The 19,399-nt window shown below is 43.2% G+C and overlaps 1 protein-coding gene across 1 annotated transcript in view; it reads right to left on the minus strand.

The window, feature by feature from the left end:
• The window catches only part of LOC310748727 (vomeronasal type-2 receptor 26-like), a gene marked incomplete at both ends in the record, with an annotated part of 50,503 nt that extends 48,941 nt beyond the window's left edge, over positions 1-1,562 (minus strand). Inside the window, one exon of the mRNA XM_083584570.1 lies at positions 1,275-1,562. Within this exon, the coding sequence (XP_083440696.1) occupies positions 1,275-1,562 (288 nt within the window). The remainder of the gene's footprint in view (positions 1-1,274) is intronic.
• Between the last annotated feature and the right edge of the window lie 17,837 nt (positions 1,563-19,399).

A 19,399-nucleotide genomic window follows, 5' to 3' on the forward strand; every position in this document is an offset into this window, starting at 1 on the left:
GCGGAACCCATGAAAATTTATTGAAGGTAAAATATATTTTTTACTTTTGTATATCAGAGAAATTTAAATGAATGTAAGCACAAGTTCCTTGTTTCAGAGGTGTTATATAGAACACTGAATCCATTACTCATCAATGAAGTACTGTAAATATTTCGGCTTGTGGGGAAGAGCCATCATGGCCATTCCTTCAACATCCTTGTGGAACAGAGAAAGGCAAAAAGAGGGAAGAATCCATTTATGGATGCATGTCGATCTCACCATAACCTAGTGCGTATCTCCAGCAGTAGTTGGGTAGCATCGTTTCTCTGCCCTCTCGCAACTGGTGTTGTGCGTCTTCCTGGGAGGAGGATTCCTACTGGTGCATTTGCGCTGCACCAACCTCCCTCCCTCTCCCTTTCCCTCCCTCCTTCCAGACAAGCTGCAGTGACACCTGTGACAGGAAGTCAGGTGAGCACCAAAGCCCTTCCAACCACGACTGAATATCAGTGAGTGAACTCTTTAGTTTTCCAGGTACTATTTTTTACCGAAAAAATGAGGAAGGCCAGAGACTTCTGTATCAGTTATATATTTTTCTTTCTCACTTTCATTTTCATAAAAATGAACCAAGGTAAAAGGAGGTATGGAGAACCAGAAGATCATTATTGTACCAGAGGTAGGAAAGCTTCACAGCTCACACACTCAGTATCTCTCGCTTGGACTACTGCAATGCACTCTGTGTGGAGCTACCTTTGAAGGTGACTTGGAAACGACAACTAATCCAGAATGCGGCAGCTGGACTGGTGACTAGGAGTGGCTGCTAGGACCATATAACACCGGTCTTGAAAGACCAACATTGCCTCCCAGTCCGTATCCGAGCACAATTCCAAGTGTTGGTGCTGACCTTGAAAGCCCTAAACGGCCTCAAAGGCCCAGTAGACCTGAAGGAGCGTCTCCACCCCCATTGTTCTGCCCGGACACTGAGGTCCTCTACTGAAGATCTTCTGCTTGTTCCCTTCCTGCAAGAAGTGAAGCTACAGAGAACCAGGCAGAAGGCCATCTCAATGATGGTGCCCTCCCTGTGGAATGCCTCCCCTTCAGATGTCAAGGAAATAAACAACTATCTGACTTTTAGAAAACATCTAAAAGCAGCCCTCTATCAAGAAGTTTTTAATATTTGATGCTTTGCTGTGGTTTTATAACTTGGTTGAAGCTACCCAGAGTGACGGGGCCAATCCTTTCAGATTGGTGGCATATTATTATTATTATTATTATTATTATTATTATTATTATTATACCTGTGGAATCTTGTAGATGCCTAAGATCGTAGTCATGTGAAGAGAGATGTTAGAGTCAAGTGCTCCAATAACCGCTATCATATTTCTTTTCTTGTCACATTTGAAGTTGGGGACAATCCTTTCTGTGATGGACAGAAGTTTCAGGGTGTTCTGATAAGTCATCCTTGTATTCACAAAGCTATCATAGAGGTGGAACCCAAAGCTCATATTCGGTACGATGTTGGGGTTCTCATTGATTTCTTTCACAGCAAACACCAGGGAGAGGGTATTCTGGTAGTACTTCAGCATTGAACTAATAAAAGAGTTGTACAATATGTCAGAGGTATCTTTTCTGGCTTTTTTCCAGCAAATTCCAAAAGATTAAATAAAAGAAGCAAAAAACTCATATGCATTGTGCCTCCTAACACTTGCTAATGGACACTCATGGTCAGTATTCAATCACCTTTAGGAATATGGAGTCTAAAAAGCATTTAATTTTGTGCAGAACATTCACATCTTACAACACACACAAATGTAAGAGTTATTATTATCTCTTATGATCCGGTAAACTTAGACGTAGTAATTTCATTTGGTCTACTTTGCACATATCTCCGATAGATTCTTTGTTTTCAAAAAAATAAGTTTGCAACACTTCAGTTATTTTTAACCAATATTGTTTAAATAGTAGAGATGGGAATATAATCCAGAATCTATGATATTCCTTTCTCACAGCATCTGTGACTGTAAAATTGAATGATGGTGATTGTGAATGTGGGGATCAGGCTTTGCTGCAAAGTAAAACCATCCATACTTGTTGGGAAAGGAAACACAGAGGGAGGAAGAGGATCAAGCATGAGATCAGGTGAGAAACATGGGATCAGGTGAGGAGAAAGCAGAAGAGGCAGAAGACAGAAACCTCCAGATGAGGAATAAAGCCACACAGAAGAAGATGCCAAGATCACAATATAAAGAGAAGAAATTTTTTTTTAACCTTTGTACTTGGAAAAATGTCAAATATTTTCTGAGCATGCGAGGATTTGTGTGGTGTAGTTGTAGCCTATAGCAGGATATAGAAGTGTACACTATGAAGGAGAGAGTTATTTCCTTACAAAAGTTCATCTGTAAACTTTGTGTTTGGGTGATCATGGAGATCTATTTCTTCAGATACATAACCCAAATAAGTAACAATTCCTCCAATGATCACGTCCCCCCTCTGATAATACTCGAATGGAAGCTGGAATGGATCCGTCGTGGTGCATCTCTCAGAGTCTTCCTGGCACTCAGTTGGAGGCATCTGGAGCCACAGGAAGAGAAGAATCAGCAGAAGAAATGTTTCTGCCATCTTGAGTTATGCAGAAATGCAGATTTCTTTCTCATTCCACCATAAATTGCATCACCAGAACTTTCATTTAATAGCTCTGGATTGTTTTGAAAAAGTGGATGTGCCAAAGATTTGACCCATGAGATCATCTTTGTTTATAATTTCTCACTGAAGCTCTAAGTGACACAGGGTTTACTTAATATAAGCTTTTACACTCTGAATGTGTTCATGGTCTGACATGGGATTTGGCAAGATGGATGATGAAACCCATCAGTTTGAGATAATTACTGGTTCCGAAGTTATCTGCATTGAGCACTGTGCTCTGTGAGACAAAATAATATGAGCAAAATAATCATACATATTTCTCGTTGAGTAGTGCACTGGGAATGGAGAGTCACAGGAAAGCAAGCAGCCCATCTGCAAACCGGTAATCTGAAGGGAGCTCCCTAGTTTTCCCAAATCTCTTCCTCAATCACACATGCACCATTTTCCTCAAGTGTACATGTGTCACCAACAGAGACCTGATTTTTAGGATTTTGAGCCTTATTGTAACAGCAGCAGCAGAATTAGCAGCATCAATAGCAACAGCAAGTGGTGTATCCTTGTACACCAGTTAAGGGGAGGTTGGAAACCGCTAGAATAAGGCAGACTCCAGTTGCTGGTGCAATACAGGGTATTACAAAATAGAGAAATGGTTAGTGTTTGCCTGACATTTGTGTTTCTTTTTTTTTAAATGATATTTATTCAAAATTTCATCAATACATAAACAAAAACAAGAAAAACAGAAAAATACAGCAAAAAATAAAACAAGAAGAAAAAACCAAAAAGAAAAATACACATCTCAAATTACAACTTTTCATTTGCTTATTTCCTGAACTTCCTCACACCTCCCTTTTCGTATTCTAGTTTAATTCATTATTCCAGCAAATTCTTCCCATGTTTCTCAATTTTAATTTAAATAATTAATCTTCACAATCTATCTTGTTTATTAATTCAACATAACCTTTCCCTCTTTTAATTTAATCTGTAATTCAATTTACCTTAATCTCTTTAACCTTACCTTATCTTAAAAATCTTCAAATTTCAAAGTTTACGTCTTATTCATTCATATCTCCTTAAATCATTTCTACTAAAGCCAATTTAGTTCCTTTCCGGCATGTTCCCTGGTGTTTCATTAATGTTACACTGATTCCAAAATTAACAAAAGAATTTCCCTTGATATCTCTAATTTTTATCCAACGTCCCTTCTTCCTGGTTTCGGGTCATGTCAGTCCTTTCAGTCCATTACTTCCAGTCCATCAATCTGGTGTTCTAATATCCGAGGCCCTTAAGTCTCTTCTAGGCCCCTTCTGCACGATTTCTTGTCCTTGCTTGCGCTTACACACTTCTTTGTCTGTTGTTGATTTCTTAAGGAGTGGGTCTCCGGTGGTTTCCATCCAGTAATAGTTTCCCTTTTCCTCTGTCAGACTGGCCAGTCAGACATTTGTGTTTCTAAATACTTCAGGAAACCCTTCTTGCATGAACCAACAGCTTAATCTGACTACCGTAGTTTTCGCTCTATAGGACGCACCGGACCATAGGAGGGGGAGAACAGGAAAAAATTTCCCCCCCTTGTTCTCCCCCTCAAAAACAAGGTGTGTTCAAGGTGCGTTCAAGAGCAGGTCGGGGAACAGCGCAAACGCTGCCGCTGCCCCCCCCAGCTTGTGAGGCTGCCGGTGGGGGGAAGCGCTGCTTTCCCCCACTGCCAACCTCAAAGATCCCTGAAGCCTTTGGAACACAGCTTCGGTGACAGCCTTTCAAGCCTCCGCAGGGCGGCGGGGTGCAGACAGCTGTCCGCAAGCTTGCGGAGCCTGGAGGGAACTCCCGCTGGGCGCAGCAGGCTTGCGGAGAGCTGCCCGAAGCCCGGGGTGTGCAATGCAGCGCTCCCCGGGCTTTGGGCTGCAGGCAGCTGTCCGCAAGCCTGCGGAGCCCAGAGGGAGTTCCCACCGGGCTCCGCAGGCTTGCAGATAGCTTCCTGAAGCCTGGAGAGTGAGAGGGGTCGGTGCGCACCGACCCCTCTCATTCTCCAGGCTTCAGCGAAAGCCTGCATTCACTCCATAGGACGCACACAGATTTCCTCCTTCATTTTTGGAGGGGAAAAAGTGCGTCCTATAGAGCGAAAAATACGGTAGTTATATGTAAAGATGCAGAGAAATGCATATGGAGAAATGTATTCTGTCATTTAAAGTAGGAGAGCAACGAGAGGGACCCAGCAGGTGACAATGACGGCCTAAATGCAGTGGTGCAAATTGAAACATAAGAGACATGTAGTTGTGGCAGGTGAGAATGGAAAAGCCAGTGAGATCATGCAATTTAGAAAGTGAGCGACAGAGACAATCTGAAGGTTCAAGTTCTAATTATTACCTGTTTATGCGGCAAGGGGACATAATATACAAGATCTTTCTTGGGCTTTCACGGTTACCCAGCAGTGTGAGGTTTGGGTTCGATGTCAGCATTCTTGGAGCAGTTCCATTCTTGCGTGGTCAAACATTCTTGGGCTTGCAGACAGTGAGATGTCCCTGGTAATGGAAGCAGCCAAGGGAAAGGCTCTACTGGGGGACGAAAGGTTGGCAAGGTGTTAGAAGTTCGCTTGAGCTCTTCTCAGTGTGGCTCCTAAGCAAGGGTTCCTAACCTGGGTTCTTATGAACCATCCCAGCTCCATGAAGAACAGAAAGCCGGCTCCCAGAGGAATGGTGGGTTTCGTGTTCCATTTGCATTTGACCCTTGCCCCTACTGACTGATAAAAAGAGCAAGAAGAGGACTGCCAGTACAGGTTGTGTGTAAATCTGGAAGAGTGTTAGAAGTGGGTCTGAAACCCTAAAAAAAAAAACCAACCCAACAAAAAACAACAACCACTCCTGAACAGAATTGGTGAAACAGCAGAGTTCATTGATCACAAATTGCTCTTGCAAGAGTGGGTATTCCAAAGTATCACACCGAAAATTAAAAAGCATAAACTTATATTCCCTATTACTCAAAGCGCGGTTTCCCTCCGTTGTCTCCCTATTGGCTGGGGTACCACAAGCAAGAAACTATGTTTTTCTAAATGAAGCTGAGCTTATGCTTGGATAAGCTTACATTTTGGGAATGTGGTGAAGAACCCTGAGATCTATGGACGTATACCTGAAGGAGCCGCCATTGTTCAGCCTGGACACTGAGGTCCAGCTCTGATGTTCTTCTGGTGCTTCTCTCAGTGCGAGAAGTGAGGTTACAGAGAACAAGGCAGAGGCCTTCTCAGTAGCGCAGCCCGCCCTGTGGAACGCCCTCCCGCCAGATGTCAAGGAGATTTATAACGATATACCCTTTAGAAGACATCTGAAGGCAGCCCTGTATAGGGAAGCCTTCTAGTGTGTAATGTTTTCATATATGTTGGAAGCCACCAAGAGGGCTGGGACAACCCAATCAGATGGGCAGGGTACAATACTAATGTTAATTATACATTCATACCTCGTGTTGCGTTTGCTTCAGGTTAAGTGTTTTCAGGTTGCGTCCTGCGGCGACCTGGAAGTAATGGAAAGGGTTACTTCCGGGTTTGGCCACTCGCGCATGCGTAGACGCTCAAAATGACTTTATGCGCATGCACAGAAGAGGCAAATCGTGACCCACACACGTGCAGACGTGCAGATGCGGGTTGCGTTCTGCTCAGGTTGCGAACGGGAATCCGGAACGGATCCCGTTCACAACCAGAGGTACCACGGTAATGGTAATAATAATTGAAAGGTGGTATACAAGTTGAATAAATTGTGATATTAATGATAATCTGCTTGGCCCCTGTGAGAAGAGGCTTCTGGACCAGATGCTCCATGGACTGGATCCAGCAAGTTCTCCCAATGTTTGTATGTATTACTGTGTTTACACTTAGATTTCTGTGGGAAGCACTCTGAGCATAGACAACAGACAGTGACAAGGGAGGGGTTAAAACACGGAGTAGGAAAATGAAAAGAACTGGGACACACAAGGGATTTCCTTGGCCAGTTTTATTCCAATAAATGTCTACATTTTCTAATAATGCAACAATTAAAAGCATCAATGTAAGTTGACTCCTATTTGCTCCTCAGAGTCAAGTGGTCTTTGCTGTTCAAGTCGGGCCTCAGAATGATTATGTACAATTTGGGGAAGAAGATGCAAGCGAGCAAGCCTGCACTGGAGGCCAAGATGCAGAAGATCTCCACAGCCACCATCTGCTTTCCTTTGGTGCTCAGATAAGAGGGAACAAAGGACAGCCAAACGCTGCAGAACACCAACATGCTGAAAGTGATGAACTTGGCTTCGTTGAAACTGTCTGGCAACTTCCTGGCCAGAAAAGCCACTGTGAAGCTGACACTGGCCAGGAATCCCAGGTACCCCAGGACACAATAAAACATGGGGGCAGAGCCTTCGTTGCATTCCAGGATGATTTCCTCCGCCAGAGAGTTCATGTCCACATCTGGGAAGGGAGGAGCCGTACAGAGCCAAAATGCACAAATACTGGCCTGAAGTGAGCAGCAACCCAGAAGAAGAGAGTTGGCCAGAGATTTCCCCACCCATTTCTTCACCCTGGATCCTGGTTTGGTGGCCATGAAGGCCAGAACCACCGTGATGGTTTTGGCCAAGACACAAGACACCGCAATGGAGAAGATGATGCCAAAGGCCGTTTGTCGTAAAGAGCAGCTCACTGGGTGAGGCTGGCCAATGAAGAGCAAGGAGCAGAGGAAGCAGAGCAAGAGGGCAAGGAGCAGAGTGTAGGTGAGGTCCCGGTTGTTGGCTTTGACAATGGGAGTGTCCCCGTTCTTAGAGAAGACGCCAAGGACCAAGGCTGTGACCAAAGCGAAGAGCAGAGCCAAGGCAGCTAATGTGAATCCCAAAGGATCTGCATAGGAAAGAAAATTTTGTCTCTTGGGAATGCAATGATCTCTGTTCTGGTTTGGAAATTGACCTTCTTGGCATTTGAAACAATAATCCGAATCTAAAAAAAGTCAAATGAATGATATATGAGTTCCCACAAACAAGGCAACCTTTTTCTTCAGGCATGTTTCATATTTTGTAATGAAATGGATTCCTCCATCTCCAATGGCCTTTCAAATTTTCCTTTGAAAGAAATATTGCTTCTGCTCCCAAAATACAATTTTGAGCCCTTAATTATTTGGAAACAAGTATCAGAGATAAGAAGAAACCAGCAAAATGCAACATGTATTTTTTTCCCCCATAAACCATATAGTTGCTATCAATCAAATCTCCAGGAACTTAGGAAACAAAGTTTTGATGACTGTTAATATGGTGCCATTGTAAGAGCAAAGAGTTGTCTCTGCTGAAAAGTGAGAAGCCCATTTGGAGGAGCAGAATTTGATTTTGTGTTTCTGACTCTCTGGGGAGCAGGCAGAGAACACTGGACATGATCCACACCTATTTCCACAGATCTACTTGATCAATGTTAAAGATGTGGCTCTCGTTTGCCCAACACTCTGTGTTCTTTCTTCCAGATCTGAGTGTAACTGCTGTTCTGTTTCAACTGTATATAAGGGGAAGACTAGGAAGCATTTTATAAAAGAGCAGCTGATGTCTCCTACCCGTTTGGTTTGAAATCATCCCATCTGGACATGAAGCACAGTCATAGCAACAAAATGGCCGCCCCTCCTTCTTTTTCCTGCTGTAGCCTGGCTGGCACCGATCATTGCACAAACCAAGGGGCAGCACCTAGCCAGAAAGAGAGGAGAAGAGGAAGCTCCCTTTTGCATGGTAAAGAACACAGTTTGAACCAAGGAGACTAGGTTACTTGTCAAATTCATGTTCTTTCAGAAAGGTGAGGTATGTGTGAATAAATTGTATTCAGTAAATAGTTATCGCTGCAGTGGGCAGGTAAAGGGTGTTTCTGTGTGTTCTTGTGTCCACCATGGTGTCCTGTTGCACCAGAAGTGGTTTAGTCCTGCTGGCCACATGACCCGGAAAGCTGTCTGTGGATAAACGTGGCTCCCTCAGCCTGAAAAGCGAGATGAGCACCACAACCCAGAGTTGCCTTTGACTGGACTTAACTGCCCAGGAGCCCTTGACCTCCCTTTACCGTTACTCCTACATTAAGGTGACGTAAGCCTGGAAGGAGAGCTTACTCTATTGTAGCAACCCCTTCATGCATTAACTTGCTATAAGAATTTTATTTATATCAGACCTTATTCTTGTATTTGTATTCTTAATATTAATAAAAATGCTCCCTTTAAAAAAAAACAAGAGTCCACTCCCACCTGATTGAATGCTTTGTGCCATGTGATGGCTTCTTCATCCATGCTGAAGTCCACATAGTGCGATTCCTGTGGTTCTGTCTTTCCTACTTTCACTCGTGAGAAGGTTTGGTTGGGGAAAGTAACCCAGTTAATAACGTCAAATCCAGCTGCCAATTCCCCATTCTCATCAAAAGACACAAAGTCCCCAGCACTGTTGTTGAAGGAGATGCTCCTCAGGAAAGAGGGAAGCTAGGCAGAAGAAAACAAGGCAAAGTTTAAAAGTAACGAAAGGGAGACGCTTGATTGGTTTTAGAAAGGAAATCAATCCATATATGTCACACAATGGAAAGGAGTCAAAATGGTGTGTTCCACCTTTGGAGCACATATGGATTTCTATAAAGTCCACTTAGCCTGATATTTAAGCATTTGAGGGTTCACTTCTGGGGTTCCATGTGCAAAGGTAAAATCGTGCTAAGTCAGGAACCATGGAACTGCCCTTCACAAGGCGGAGAGGGACTTCCTAGGATCTGGGAAGGTCGCAGGAGGACCCTGGGATGCTCCCAGAGCCCTGTCATGACCTCCCCACAGCCTGGGAAGCAAGGGGGCACCTTCTTTGCTGGTCTCTCAGATGCAGCCAGTGGCCTTGTGTCTCCTTCCCTGAGGCTGGCATGGAGTGCGCTGCCTTGCTCACCTGGCCTTGGGAGGGAAGTGCCCTCATGCCTCCTTCTCAGAGCCCAGCAAGCAAGGGGGAGGGCTGCACACCCGGGGCCCTCCCTGGACCTTCTGAGAGCCTGGTAAGGAAGGGAGACCTTCTGGGAGGGCAGGGGGGAGGGGGAAAATAAATAGAGAGCAGGTAATGGTGAGTTTTCACGGCACTCCATTCTTTATGTACATGAAGTTGCAATCCCATATGTAAAGTGAGCGTAAATTGTGGGCCTCCTGTAAATAAGGAACATTCCAGGAGCCTGTTAAAAAATTGACCAGGCAATAACATTTGAAAATAGCATATAAGTTCCTCTTTAGTGCAGAAGCAACTGCTGGTTCTAGAAGATAGTTTTTGTTCATGGACAGAATAATTTGGCACTCAGGGGAAGAATCAAACCTAAATATTTTCAAATGCATTCTTCATTCTTGATAGATCTCCTTCTGTTGTTTGACTTTGTGCATCGTCACATGGATAATAAAACAAGTCTAGTTTCAGAACCATTTTCATATGCATTATGATGCTTGGCATCTATTCAGTTTTTTAAAGTACTCATATGACACTTCCGATGGCAGAAAGTGAGGAGGAATTAAAGAACCTTTTATTGAGGGTAAAAGAGGAGAGTGCAAAATATGGTCTGAAGCTCAACATCAAAAAAACGAAGATCATGGCCACTGGTCCCATCACCTCCTGGCAAATAGAAGGAGAAGAAATGGAGGCAGTGAGAGATTTTACTTTCTTGGGCTCCATGATCACTGCAGATGGTGACAGCAGCCATGAAATTAAGAGACGCCTGCTTCTTGGGAGGAAAGCAATGACCAACCTAGACAGCATCTTAAAAAGTAGAGACATCACCTTGCCAACAAAGGTCCGTATAGTAAAAGCTATGGTTTTCCCAGTAGTGATGTATGGAAGTGAGAGCTGGACCATAAAGAAGGCTGATCGTCGAAGAATTGATGCTTTTGAATTATGGTGCTGGAGGAGACTCTTAAGAGTCCCATGGACTGCAAGAAGATCAAACGTATCCATTCTTAAGGAAATCAGTCCTGAGTGCTCACTGGAAGGACAGATCGTGAAGCTGAGGCTCCAATACTTTGGCCACCTCATGAGAAGAGAAGACTCCCTGGAAAAGACCCTGATGTTGGGAAAGATGGAGGGCACAAGGAGAAGGGGACGACAGAGGACGAGATGGTTGGATAGTGTCTTCAAAGCTACAAACATGAGTCTGACTAAACTGCGGGAGGCAGTGGAAGACAGAAGTGCCTGGCGTGCTCTGGTCCATGGGGTCACGAAGAGTCGGACACGACTAAACGACTAAACAACAACAACATGACACTTCCGGTCTTCAGCGGTGAGATATGGTGGTGAGATCTCCCAAGAGATCAGACAGCCAGTCGTGCTAGTAATTCAAGGTTAAATGAGGGTAATTAACCCTGCTCACCCACAGATCGTCCGTTATCTGTGCTCCGCAACAAGATGTGGAGGCAGGCACGCTGGGTGATGTCCAAGGTACAAATCTGGCAACTCTCCAAAATCAGTCTCAGCAGCTGGGGATTCCTGTTTTTTAAATTTTTAAAAATTTGGCAAGAAACAGGCGTGCTCTGGGAAGAAGGAGTTAAAAAAGATCTGCTAAATGAAACAGTCGCTGAATATCAAGGTTTAGAAAAGGACTCCTATCATTGTGTTTTCATTAATGTGAGGTGAGCGGTTATTTTTCTTCTTTTATATATCTACATTTGTTTTTCTATGCTGAACCTCACCAACAAAGAACTAACATTAAATGGAACACAGGACTTCCAATTGTAATTAGCTATGTGGCTGCGCAGCCCTCATTTGAAGTTTTAATTGGACAAAGGACAAAGGATCTCAGAAAATGGCGCCGATAGCTGTGTTGCAGTGGAAAAATCTCCTTTTGAGGGTGTGGGAGACATTTCTTTGAACTACAGGGAAATACTTCACAAAAAATAGTGCATTTGTTTGCACGGATCATTGTTATAAAAGGTGAGAGGAAGGTGAAGCTGGTGTCTGGCAGCCCCCCCCAGGGCCCGGGCGGGGGAGAGTAGGTGTCGATTCCAGGAAAAGCCAATCAATCGCCAAATGATTGCTGAATATAAAAGCGAAGTATACCCTACTCCTTTGTATCTCTCCAAATCAGCTTGATAACAGCTCATGACGTCATTAATCTTTAAATGAAGCAGACTTGGACAACAGCCCAGATTTGGAAGGGAGGCAGCGTTGAGAACTCTTTAAAACAGCAAGAAATAAACTGTATTCTGGCAGGTGAATTGGACATACTGATTTAATTTAATATGACAGGAGATATGTACCAATGACTGGAGACTTTGAGAGGTAAAGATTTGAATTTGGAAATAGGATAACAACAGCGAAGAAGCAGAAAATAATAATGTGTGAGATGATTGCCCCAGGCATCCAGAACATGGGACGTCGGGGGGCCACTAGGTGGCGCATCAGAAGATGGCTGACAATAACATCTCTCCGACCCACACGAGGTAATTTGGAGGCTATGATGGGGGTAATTAGCCTCCTTAACCCCCCCAGGATTGTGGGGGGGACGGCCCTTGCCTGCTGTGCCCTATACCACCCCCGAATTTGTGGGGGTGGGGGCACTAGGCACAAAGCCCTCCTGTGGGATTTCGGCACTCCTGGACGCCGTCCCTGATTCGCGCCGCTAGTTGCAAGCATCTTCAAAAGAAACAATTTGGACGAGATAAATTGCACATGCTTCAAGGAAAAAGGGGAGTAAAGACTGCTGACAGAAGAGATCTCTGATAACAAGACAAGAATAAAATATGAGAAGATACGTCAAGATACGGTATGACTGAGGGGGGTGGGGGAAAAAAACCTGCCTTCCTTTTTCTTATGTGATTTAACAAGAATCCCCTCCCCTAATGAGTCAGAAACTAAGGACTTAAGCTGTGGATTTAAGGCTGTGTGGAGATAAACTTTCGAACCAAAGCAATGTTTCAAGATGAAGCTGGAAAGCTAAGAGTTTTGGAATGACGCAGTTAAAAATGCCGTCGCCATTTTGGGAGGCATTGTTGGAGCTCTTGGGTCTGGGAGGAGAAAGAGAGAAATAGAGTTGTTTACATATCGTGGATCAACTTCTCGGTGGGACTTAAGAGCGACAAATGCCAAATTTATGATGGAAAGAGCGATGTTATCTACGAAGGAGATATATGGAAACCATCTGGACTTAGTGGAGGAATGGGAAATCCACACAGGATTATTATTTTGCTTATCGGCTTAAGGAGACTAACAGAAGAGATCGTAAAGGAAAAATAGAAATTATATGAACAAGATATGATGTAGAAACACCAAGATAAGACTGGATAGAATTATGAATTTTGTTTGGACTGATTGGGACTGATTTGGACATTAACGCAGTAATAAGAAGATGATCTGAATCCCCCTTTGGATCTTGAAGTATGGGTTCCCCCAACAAAATTTAAAAATTTTGTGATGTGATTTAATTTGATGTGATTGGCCAGTTAATAAAAATTATTAAAAAAACAAACAAACAGAACATGGGACGTCCCCCCTGAATTTTTTAAATTTGGAATGTAATTTGGTTATATATGTTTATATTGTGATTGGATTGGATTGGATTGTTATTAATTGGGTTGTTTCTAATTGAAAATTAATAAAAATTATTTACCAAAAATCAAGTACTCATATTGCAGGGAGGTTTTTAATGTTGGAGGTTTTTCTGTGATTATATATATATATATATATATATATATATATATATATATATTACTATTATAGTGTGTGCCCAGGGAGAGTATTCAAGAGGTTCTTCCTGGATAAAAACATACCATCTTTCTGATAGTAACACATCATGAGGCCCAGTTTAACATGCCTCCTTCTTCACCACTCCTGACATATCAGCATCACAAACACATAGGACAGCAGAACATGCAGCTCCTTCCACAACATTGTTGAGTTCGACAGAGAGGTGACATTTCTGTGTGAGGAAGAGCAGGAGGAGATACTTCCACCTTTGCAACTTGAAGGGGAAATACAGGGAATATATTGATTCTGGCTCCAACTTAAAGGCAAGGGAAACTAGGAAGCACTGAAAAGAACATTTGTTTTCTGCACGAGAGGTAAATGCAGTAAGAGGTGATTTTCTTCCATGTGTATTCCTTCTATGGATGTGTGTCATCACCCATTAGATTAACCCCAAGCAAAGATTTATTCCAAATATGAAATCTTACCTGCCAAGGTTGCAGTTTGGGAGGATGGAGTCCACCTCTGCCTGACGTTCTTCTGTGTTTTGGTCTGGATGAGAGAACCTTGTGCAAAGTATATGCAATGGCATAAACCGCATTATAGGTACTGTAACTTTGACCAGTCATGGTCATTTCAAAAATATGCCCAGGAAGGCTCTCCAGAATCTCTTTGCCAGTGCATGTGTCTCTGCTTTCATTGGGCTCATTGGAAACAGAAAATAAGCAGTTGAATGCCTTTTCCCAAAAAGTCTGGAGGAACCCATCTCCATTTGGAGAGTTGGGGTTTAGGGTCTGAAGGAATTCTTTAAATCCCTGAACTATTTCTGTGTGAATTGCAAAAGACAGAGAACCATGAAAGAGTTGAATATCATTATACCGTTGCATTGTTTCTGATGAGAAGGCCCATTGGGCTGTCAAAATCCACACTGTGCCTGCAGAATTCTCTGCAATATCTTCATATAATGAAAAGAAATATTTCAGCCACTTCACAGCTGTGATGGTCTGAGTTTCTGAACACAGAACTAATATATTGACTTCTGAGTCCATCAAGATGGAGGACTTAGCTCGAATAAGTTCCAATGAACTGAAATGATCTATACCTTGAGATAAGGCTGGTAGTTTTTCCTTGAAGGCTGTGCAGACTCTGTGCTGGGAAAGCATTGGCCCCAAGATTTGCATAAACTTCTCTCCATTTTCATCATCTGATGCAACAAGTCCGACCCACGTCCATTGGAAATGAAGAAGTAGCTTGACAATCCCTGCATATTGATATTTCTCATTGGGCACCGTCCGGAAGAAGGTTTGGAGCTGCAACTCGGTCCTCCTCACTGGAGCTAATACACAATAAGCAATCTAAGGAAGAAATCAATCTCACAAAAATGGGAGAGTTATAATAGCAAACGGTTAGGATTCATCCCACATAGCTGCCTGAAGTGGAACCCATGAGAATTCCTTGAATGTAAAGATATATTCTTTAGTTTTATATATTGGAGGAATTTGAACAAATGTAAGCACAAGTTCCTTGTTTTAGAAGTGTTATAACATAAAACACTTTATCCATTACTCATCAATGAAAACATCTTGGTCAGGTTTATCATTTATAATGAAGTATGTAGAAAGTGAAATATTTCTTAAGTGATTTGTATCTATGAGGATGAAATGCTCAAAACCTTTGTTCCCTAATGCCAACAATATTGTCATTTTCTTCCCAGAATCACCCTTTTGATTAACTACTTCAGTTTTGCAGTATGGTACTAGGTAATGTCAACTAATTTCATGGAAAGCATCAGACATTTGAGGAATATTCATATTCTTCCTTTCCCACTTCAATGGTTGATTATTTTGCATCCCCTCCCCATAGAGTATTTTGTTTGCAACCACTTGGGAAGGTGCTTCCTTGTTTTAGAGGTGCTATAACATAAAACACTTTATCCAGTACTCACCAATGACAACCTCTTGGTCAGGTTTATCATTTACAATGAAGTATGTAGAATATGAAATATTACATTTACCAGGTGGAACCCATGAGTTGGGAGCTGACCAGAATGGCTGGGGGAACCCAATCAGATGTGAAGCATATAAATATGTTGTTGTTGTTGTTCCTAGTTCACAATTCCTGAAATGATTTGTTAACCAAAATGCATCTTACTGGGAGGAGGAGGATTCCTACTGGTGCATTTGCACTGCACCAACCTGCCTCTCTCTCCCTTTCCCTCCCTCCTTCCAGACAAGCTGCAGTGACACCTGTGACAGGAAGTCAGGTGAGCACCAAAGCCCTTCCAAACACGACTGCATAGCTCCCTACCCCAAATGGAGACCATGAATATCAATGAGTGAACTCTTTAGTTTTCCAGGTACAATTTTTTTACCGAAAAAATGAGCAAAGCTAGATAGTTTTTCTTTCTCACTTTCATTTTCAGAAAAATGAACCAAGGTAAAAGGAAGTATGCAGAACCAGAAGATAATTATTGTTCCAGATGCAGAAAAACTTCACAGCTCACACATTCACTATCTCTTGCTTGGACTACTGCAGTACACTCTACATGGGGCTACCTTTGAAGGTGGTGTGGAAACTGTAACTAATCCAGAATGCGGCAGCTAGACTGGTGACTGGGAGCGGCCGCCGAGACCATATAACACCGATCCTGAAAGACCTACATTGGCTCCCAGTACTTTTCTGAGCACAATTCAAAGTGTTGGTGCTGACCTTGAAAACCCTAAACAGCCTCAGCCCTGTAGACCTGTCTCCACCCCCATAGTTCTGCCCAAACACCGAGGTCCAGATCCGAGGGCCTTCTGGTGGTTCCCTACCTGCGAGAAATGAAACTACAGGGAATCAAGAGGGCCATCTCAATGATGGTGCCCTCCCTGTGGAACGCCCTCCTATCAGATGTCAAGGAAATAAACAACTATCTGACTTTTAGTAGAAAACTGAAGGCAGCCCTGTATCAGGAAGTTTTTAATGTTTGATGCTTTATTGTGGTTTTTTTTTTATTGGTCTAAGTTACCCAGAGTTGCAATGTCAACCCAGTCAGAAGGGTGGCATATCATCATCATCATCATCATCATCATCATCATTATCATCATTATACCTGTGGAATCTTGTAGATGCCTAAGATCGTAGTCATGTGAAGAGAGATGTCAGAGTCAAGTGCTCCAATAACAGCTATCATATTTCTTTTCTTGTCACATTTGAAGTTGGGGACAATCCTTTCTGTGGTGGACAGAAGTTTCAGGGTGTTCTGATAAGTCATCCTTGTATTTAAGAAGCTATCATAGAGTTGGACCCCAAAGCTTATATTCGGAACGATGTGAGGATTCTCATTGATTTCATTCACAGCAAACACCAGGGAGAGAATATTCTGGTAATACTTCATTGCTGAACTAATAAAAGAGTTGGAAACGTGTCAGAGGTATTCATTTTTTCTGGCTTTTTATAGCAAATTCTGAAAGATTAAATAACACAAAATTAACAAAAAACTCATATGCCTTGTGCCTCCTAACACTTGATAATGGAAATCCATGGTCAATATTCAGTCAGATATGCGAATATAGTGTCTAAAAAGGATTTAATTTTGTGCAGAACATTCACATCCTGCAACACACACATATAAGAGTTATCCCTGATGATTAATAGATTAGACAAATTTAGAGGTATTAATTTTAGTTGATCTACTCTGCATGTACCTCAGTTACATACTTTGTTTTGGAAAAAAAGTTTGCAACACTTCAGTAATTTTTACCCAATATTGTTAAATGGTACAGCTGGGAATATAACCCAAAATCTATTATATCCTTGTCTCACTGCATCTGTGACTGTCAGATTAAATGATGGTGATTGTGAATGTGGGGATCATGCTTTGCTACAAAATAAAAGCATCCATCCTTGGTGTGAAAGGAAACACAGAGGGAGGATGAGGATCAAGCATGAGATCAGGTGAGAAACATGAGATCAGGTGAGGACAAAGCAGAAGAGACAGAAGACTGAAACCTCCAGATCAGGAATAAAGTAACATAGAAGAACATGCCAAGATCACAATCTAAAGAAAAGAATATGTATTTTTAACCCCCATGCATGGAAAGAAGTCAAATGTTTTCTGAGCATGCCATGGTTTGTGTGGTGTAGTTGTAATCTATAGAAGCATATAGAAGTGCACACTATGAAGGATAGAGTGATTTCCTTACAAAAGATCATCTGTAAATTTTGTGTTTGGATGGTCATGGAAATCTATTTCTTCAGATACATAGCCAAAAGTATAAAGAACTCCTCCAATGAATAGGTCCCCTCTCTGATAATACTGGTATGGAAGCTGGAATGGATCCGTCATGGTGCATCTCTCAGAGTCTTCCTTGCACGCTGTGGGAGGCATCTGGGTCCACAGGAAGATAAGGATCAGCAACAGAAATGTTCCTGCCATCTTGGCCAACACTTATGTAGAAAGGCAGATTTCTCTCTCACCAACTATAAATTGCATTAGATTTAATGACTCTGGATTACTTTGATAAAAGGAATGTGCCAAAGATCTGATCCATGAGATCCTTTGGATCAGAATTTCTCACTGGAGCTCTGAATGACACAGGGTTTATTTAATATATGCTTTTACACTCTGATACTGACTGTGTTCATGGTCTGACATGGGATTTGGCAAGATGGATGATGAAATCCAGCAGTTTGAGATAATTACTGGTTCCACAGTTATCTCCTTTGAGCATTGTGCTCTGTGAGACAAAATAATAAGAGCAAAATAATTATACATATTTCTTGTTGAGCAGTGCACTGGGAATGGAGAGTAACAGGAAAGCAAGCAGCCCACCTGCAAACCGGTAATCTGAAGAGAGCTCCCTAGTTTTTCCAAATCTCTTCTTCAATCACACATGCACCAATTTCCTCAAGTGTACATGTGTCACCAACAGAGACCTGATTTTTAGGATTTTGAGCCTTAGGGATGTAACAGCAGCAGCAGCAGCAGCAACAACAACAAGTGGTGTATCCTTCTACACCAGTTATCGTATTTTTCGCCCTATAGGACGCACCGTCCCATAAGGTGCACCTAGTTTTTTGGGGGGAAATAAAGGGGGAAAAATTATTTCCCCCCCAGGCACGGGGCTGGGGCGGGGGAGGCCCGAGCTTCCCCTGACCCCAGCCCCCAAACAGGCAGCTCTCTGCAAGCCGTGGAAGCCCAGCGCTGGCTCCCACTGCTTGCTGAGAGGTCCGCGAAGCCTGGACGCGCTGATCTCAGCGCGCGCAGGCTTCGGCATGCTGGCAACTCTCCGCAAGCAGCGGGAGCGCTCCCACTGCTTGCGGAGAGGTCCGCGAAGCCTGGAGAGTGAGCGGGGTCGGTGCCCACCGACCCCTTTCGCTCTCCAGGCTTCAGCGAAAGCCTGTATTTGCCCCATAGGACGCACAGACATTTCCCCTTCATTTTTGGAGGGGAAAAAGTGCGTCCTATAGGGCGAAAAATACGGTAAGTGGAGGGAGGAAACCATTAAAATAATGCAGACTCCAGTTCCTGGTGCAATACAGGGTATTACAAAATAGAAAAATGGTTAGTGTTTGCAAGACATTTGTGTTTCTAAACACTTCAGGCTGATTAGCTGCTCTCCCTGTGCAAAGGTCAGAGGGGGCAGGGTTTCTGTTGAGGCAGGTGATTAGCTGTGGGAGGAGCTTATCAGAGCTTGCAGGGCAGCAGTGCACGCCGCTATGCGCGCACATTTTGATCCATCTTTTAGATTTAGGGAAGCTAGTCTCAAACGTTTGTTGGGGGAGACCTAGGTTTATTTTGGGGGTGGAGTTATTTGTCCTGTCTTCACGCTTTTTATGATGGAGGACCGCTGTAGCCACCCCCAACGACAAGTTCTCAAGATGGAGGGTGAGGGAACAGCTGCAGTCGCCTGCGGTTCCTGCACAATGTTTGCCATCTTGCCAAAGGTTGCAGGCAGCTTTACCTGCAGCAATTGCATGTTGATTGCCCTCTTAAAAGACAAGGTCCAGCAACTGGAGGAACGTGTAGCTACGCTCCAAAGAATTAGAGAGCTGGAGCTCTTCTTGGAAGCAACAGAGCACACTGTCTCCACCAAGGAGGAGACAGGGGACTCCCCTGAGAAGGAGGCTAGTTCACCAACACAGGAGCCAGATA

This window comes from Podarcis filfolensis, assembly GCF_964270895.1.
Source record: "Podarcis filfolensis genome assembly, chromosome: 14".
NCBI classification, from domain to species: domain Eukaryota; kingdom Metazoa; phylum Chordata; class Lepidosauria; order Squamata; family Lacertidae; genus Podarcis; species Podarcis filfolensis.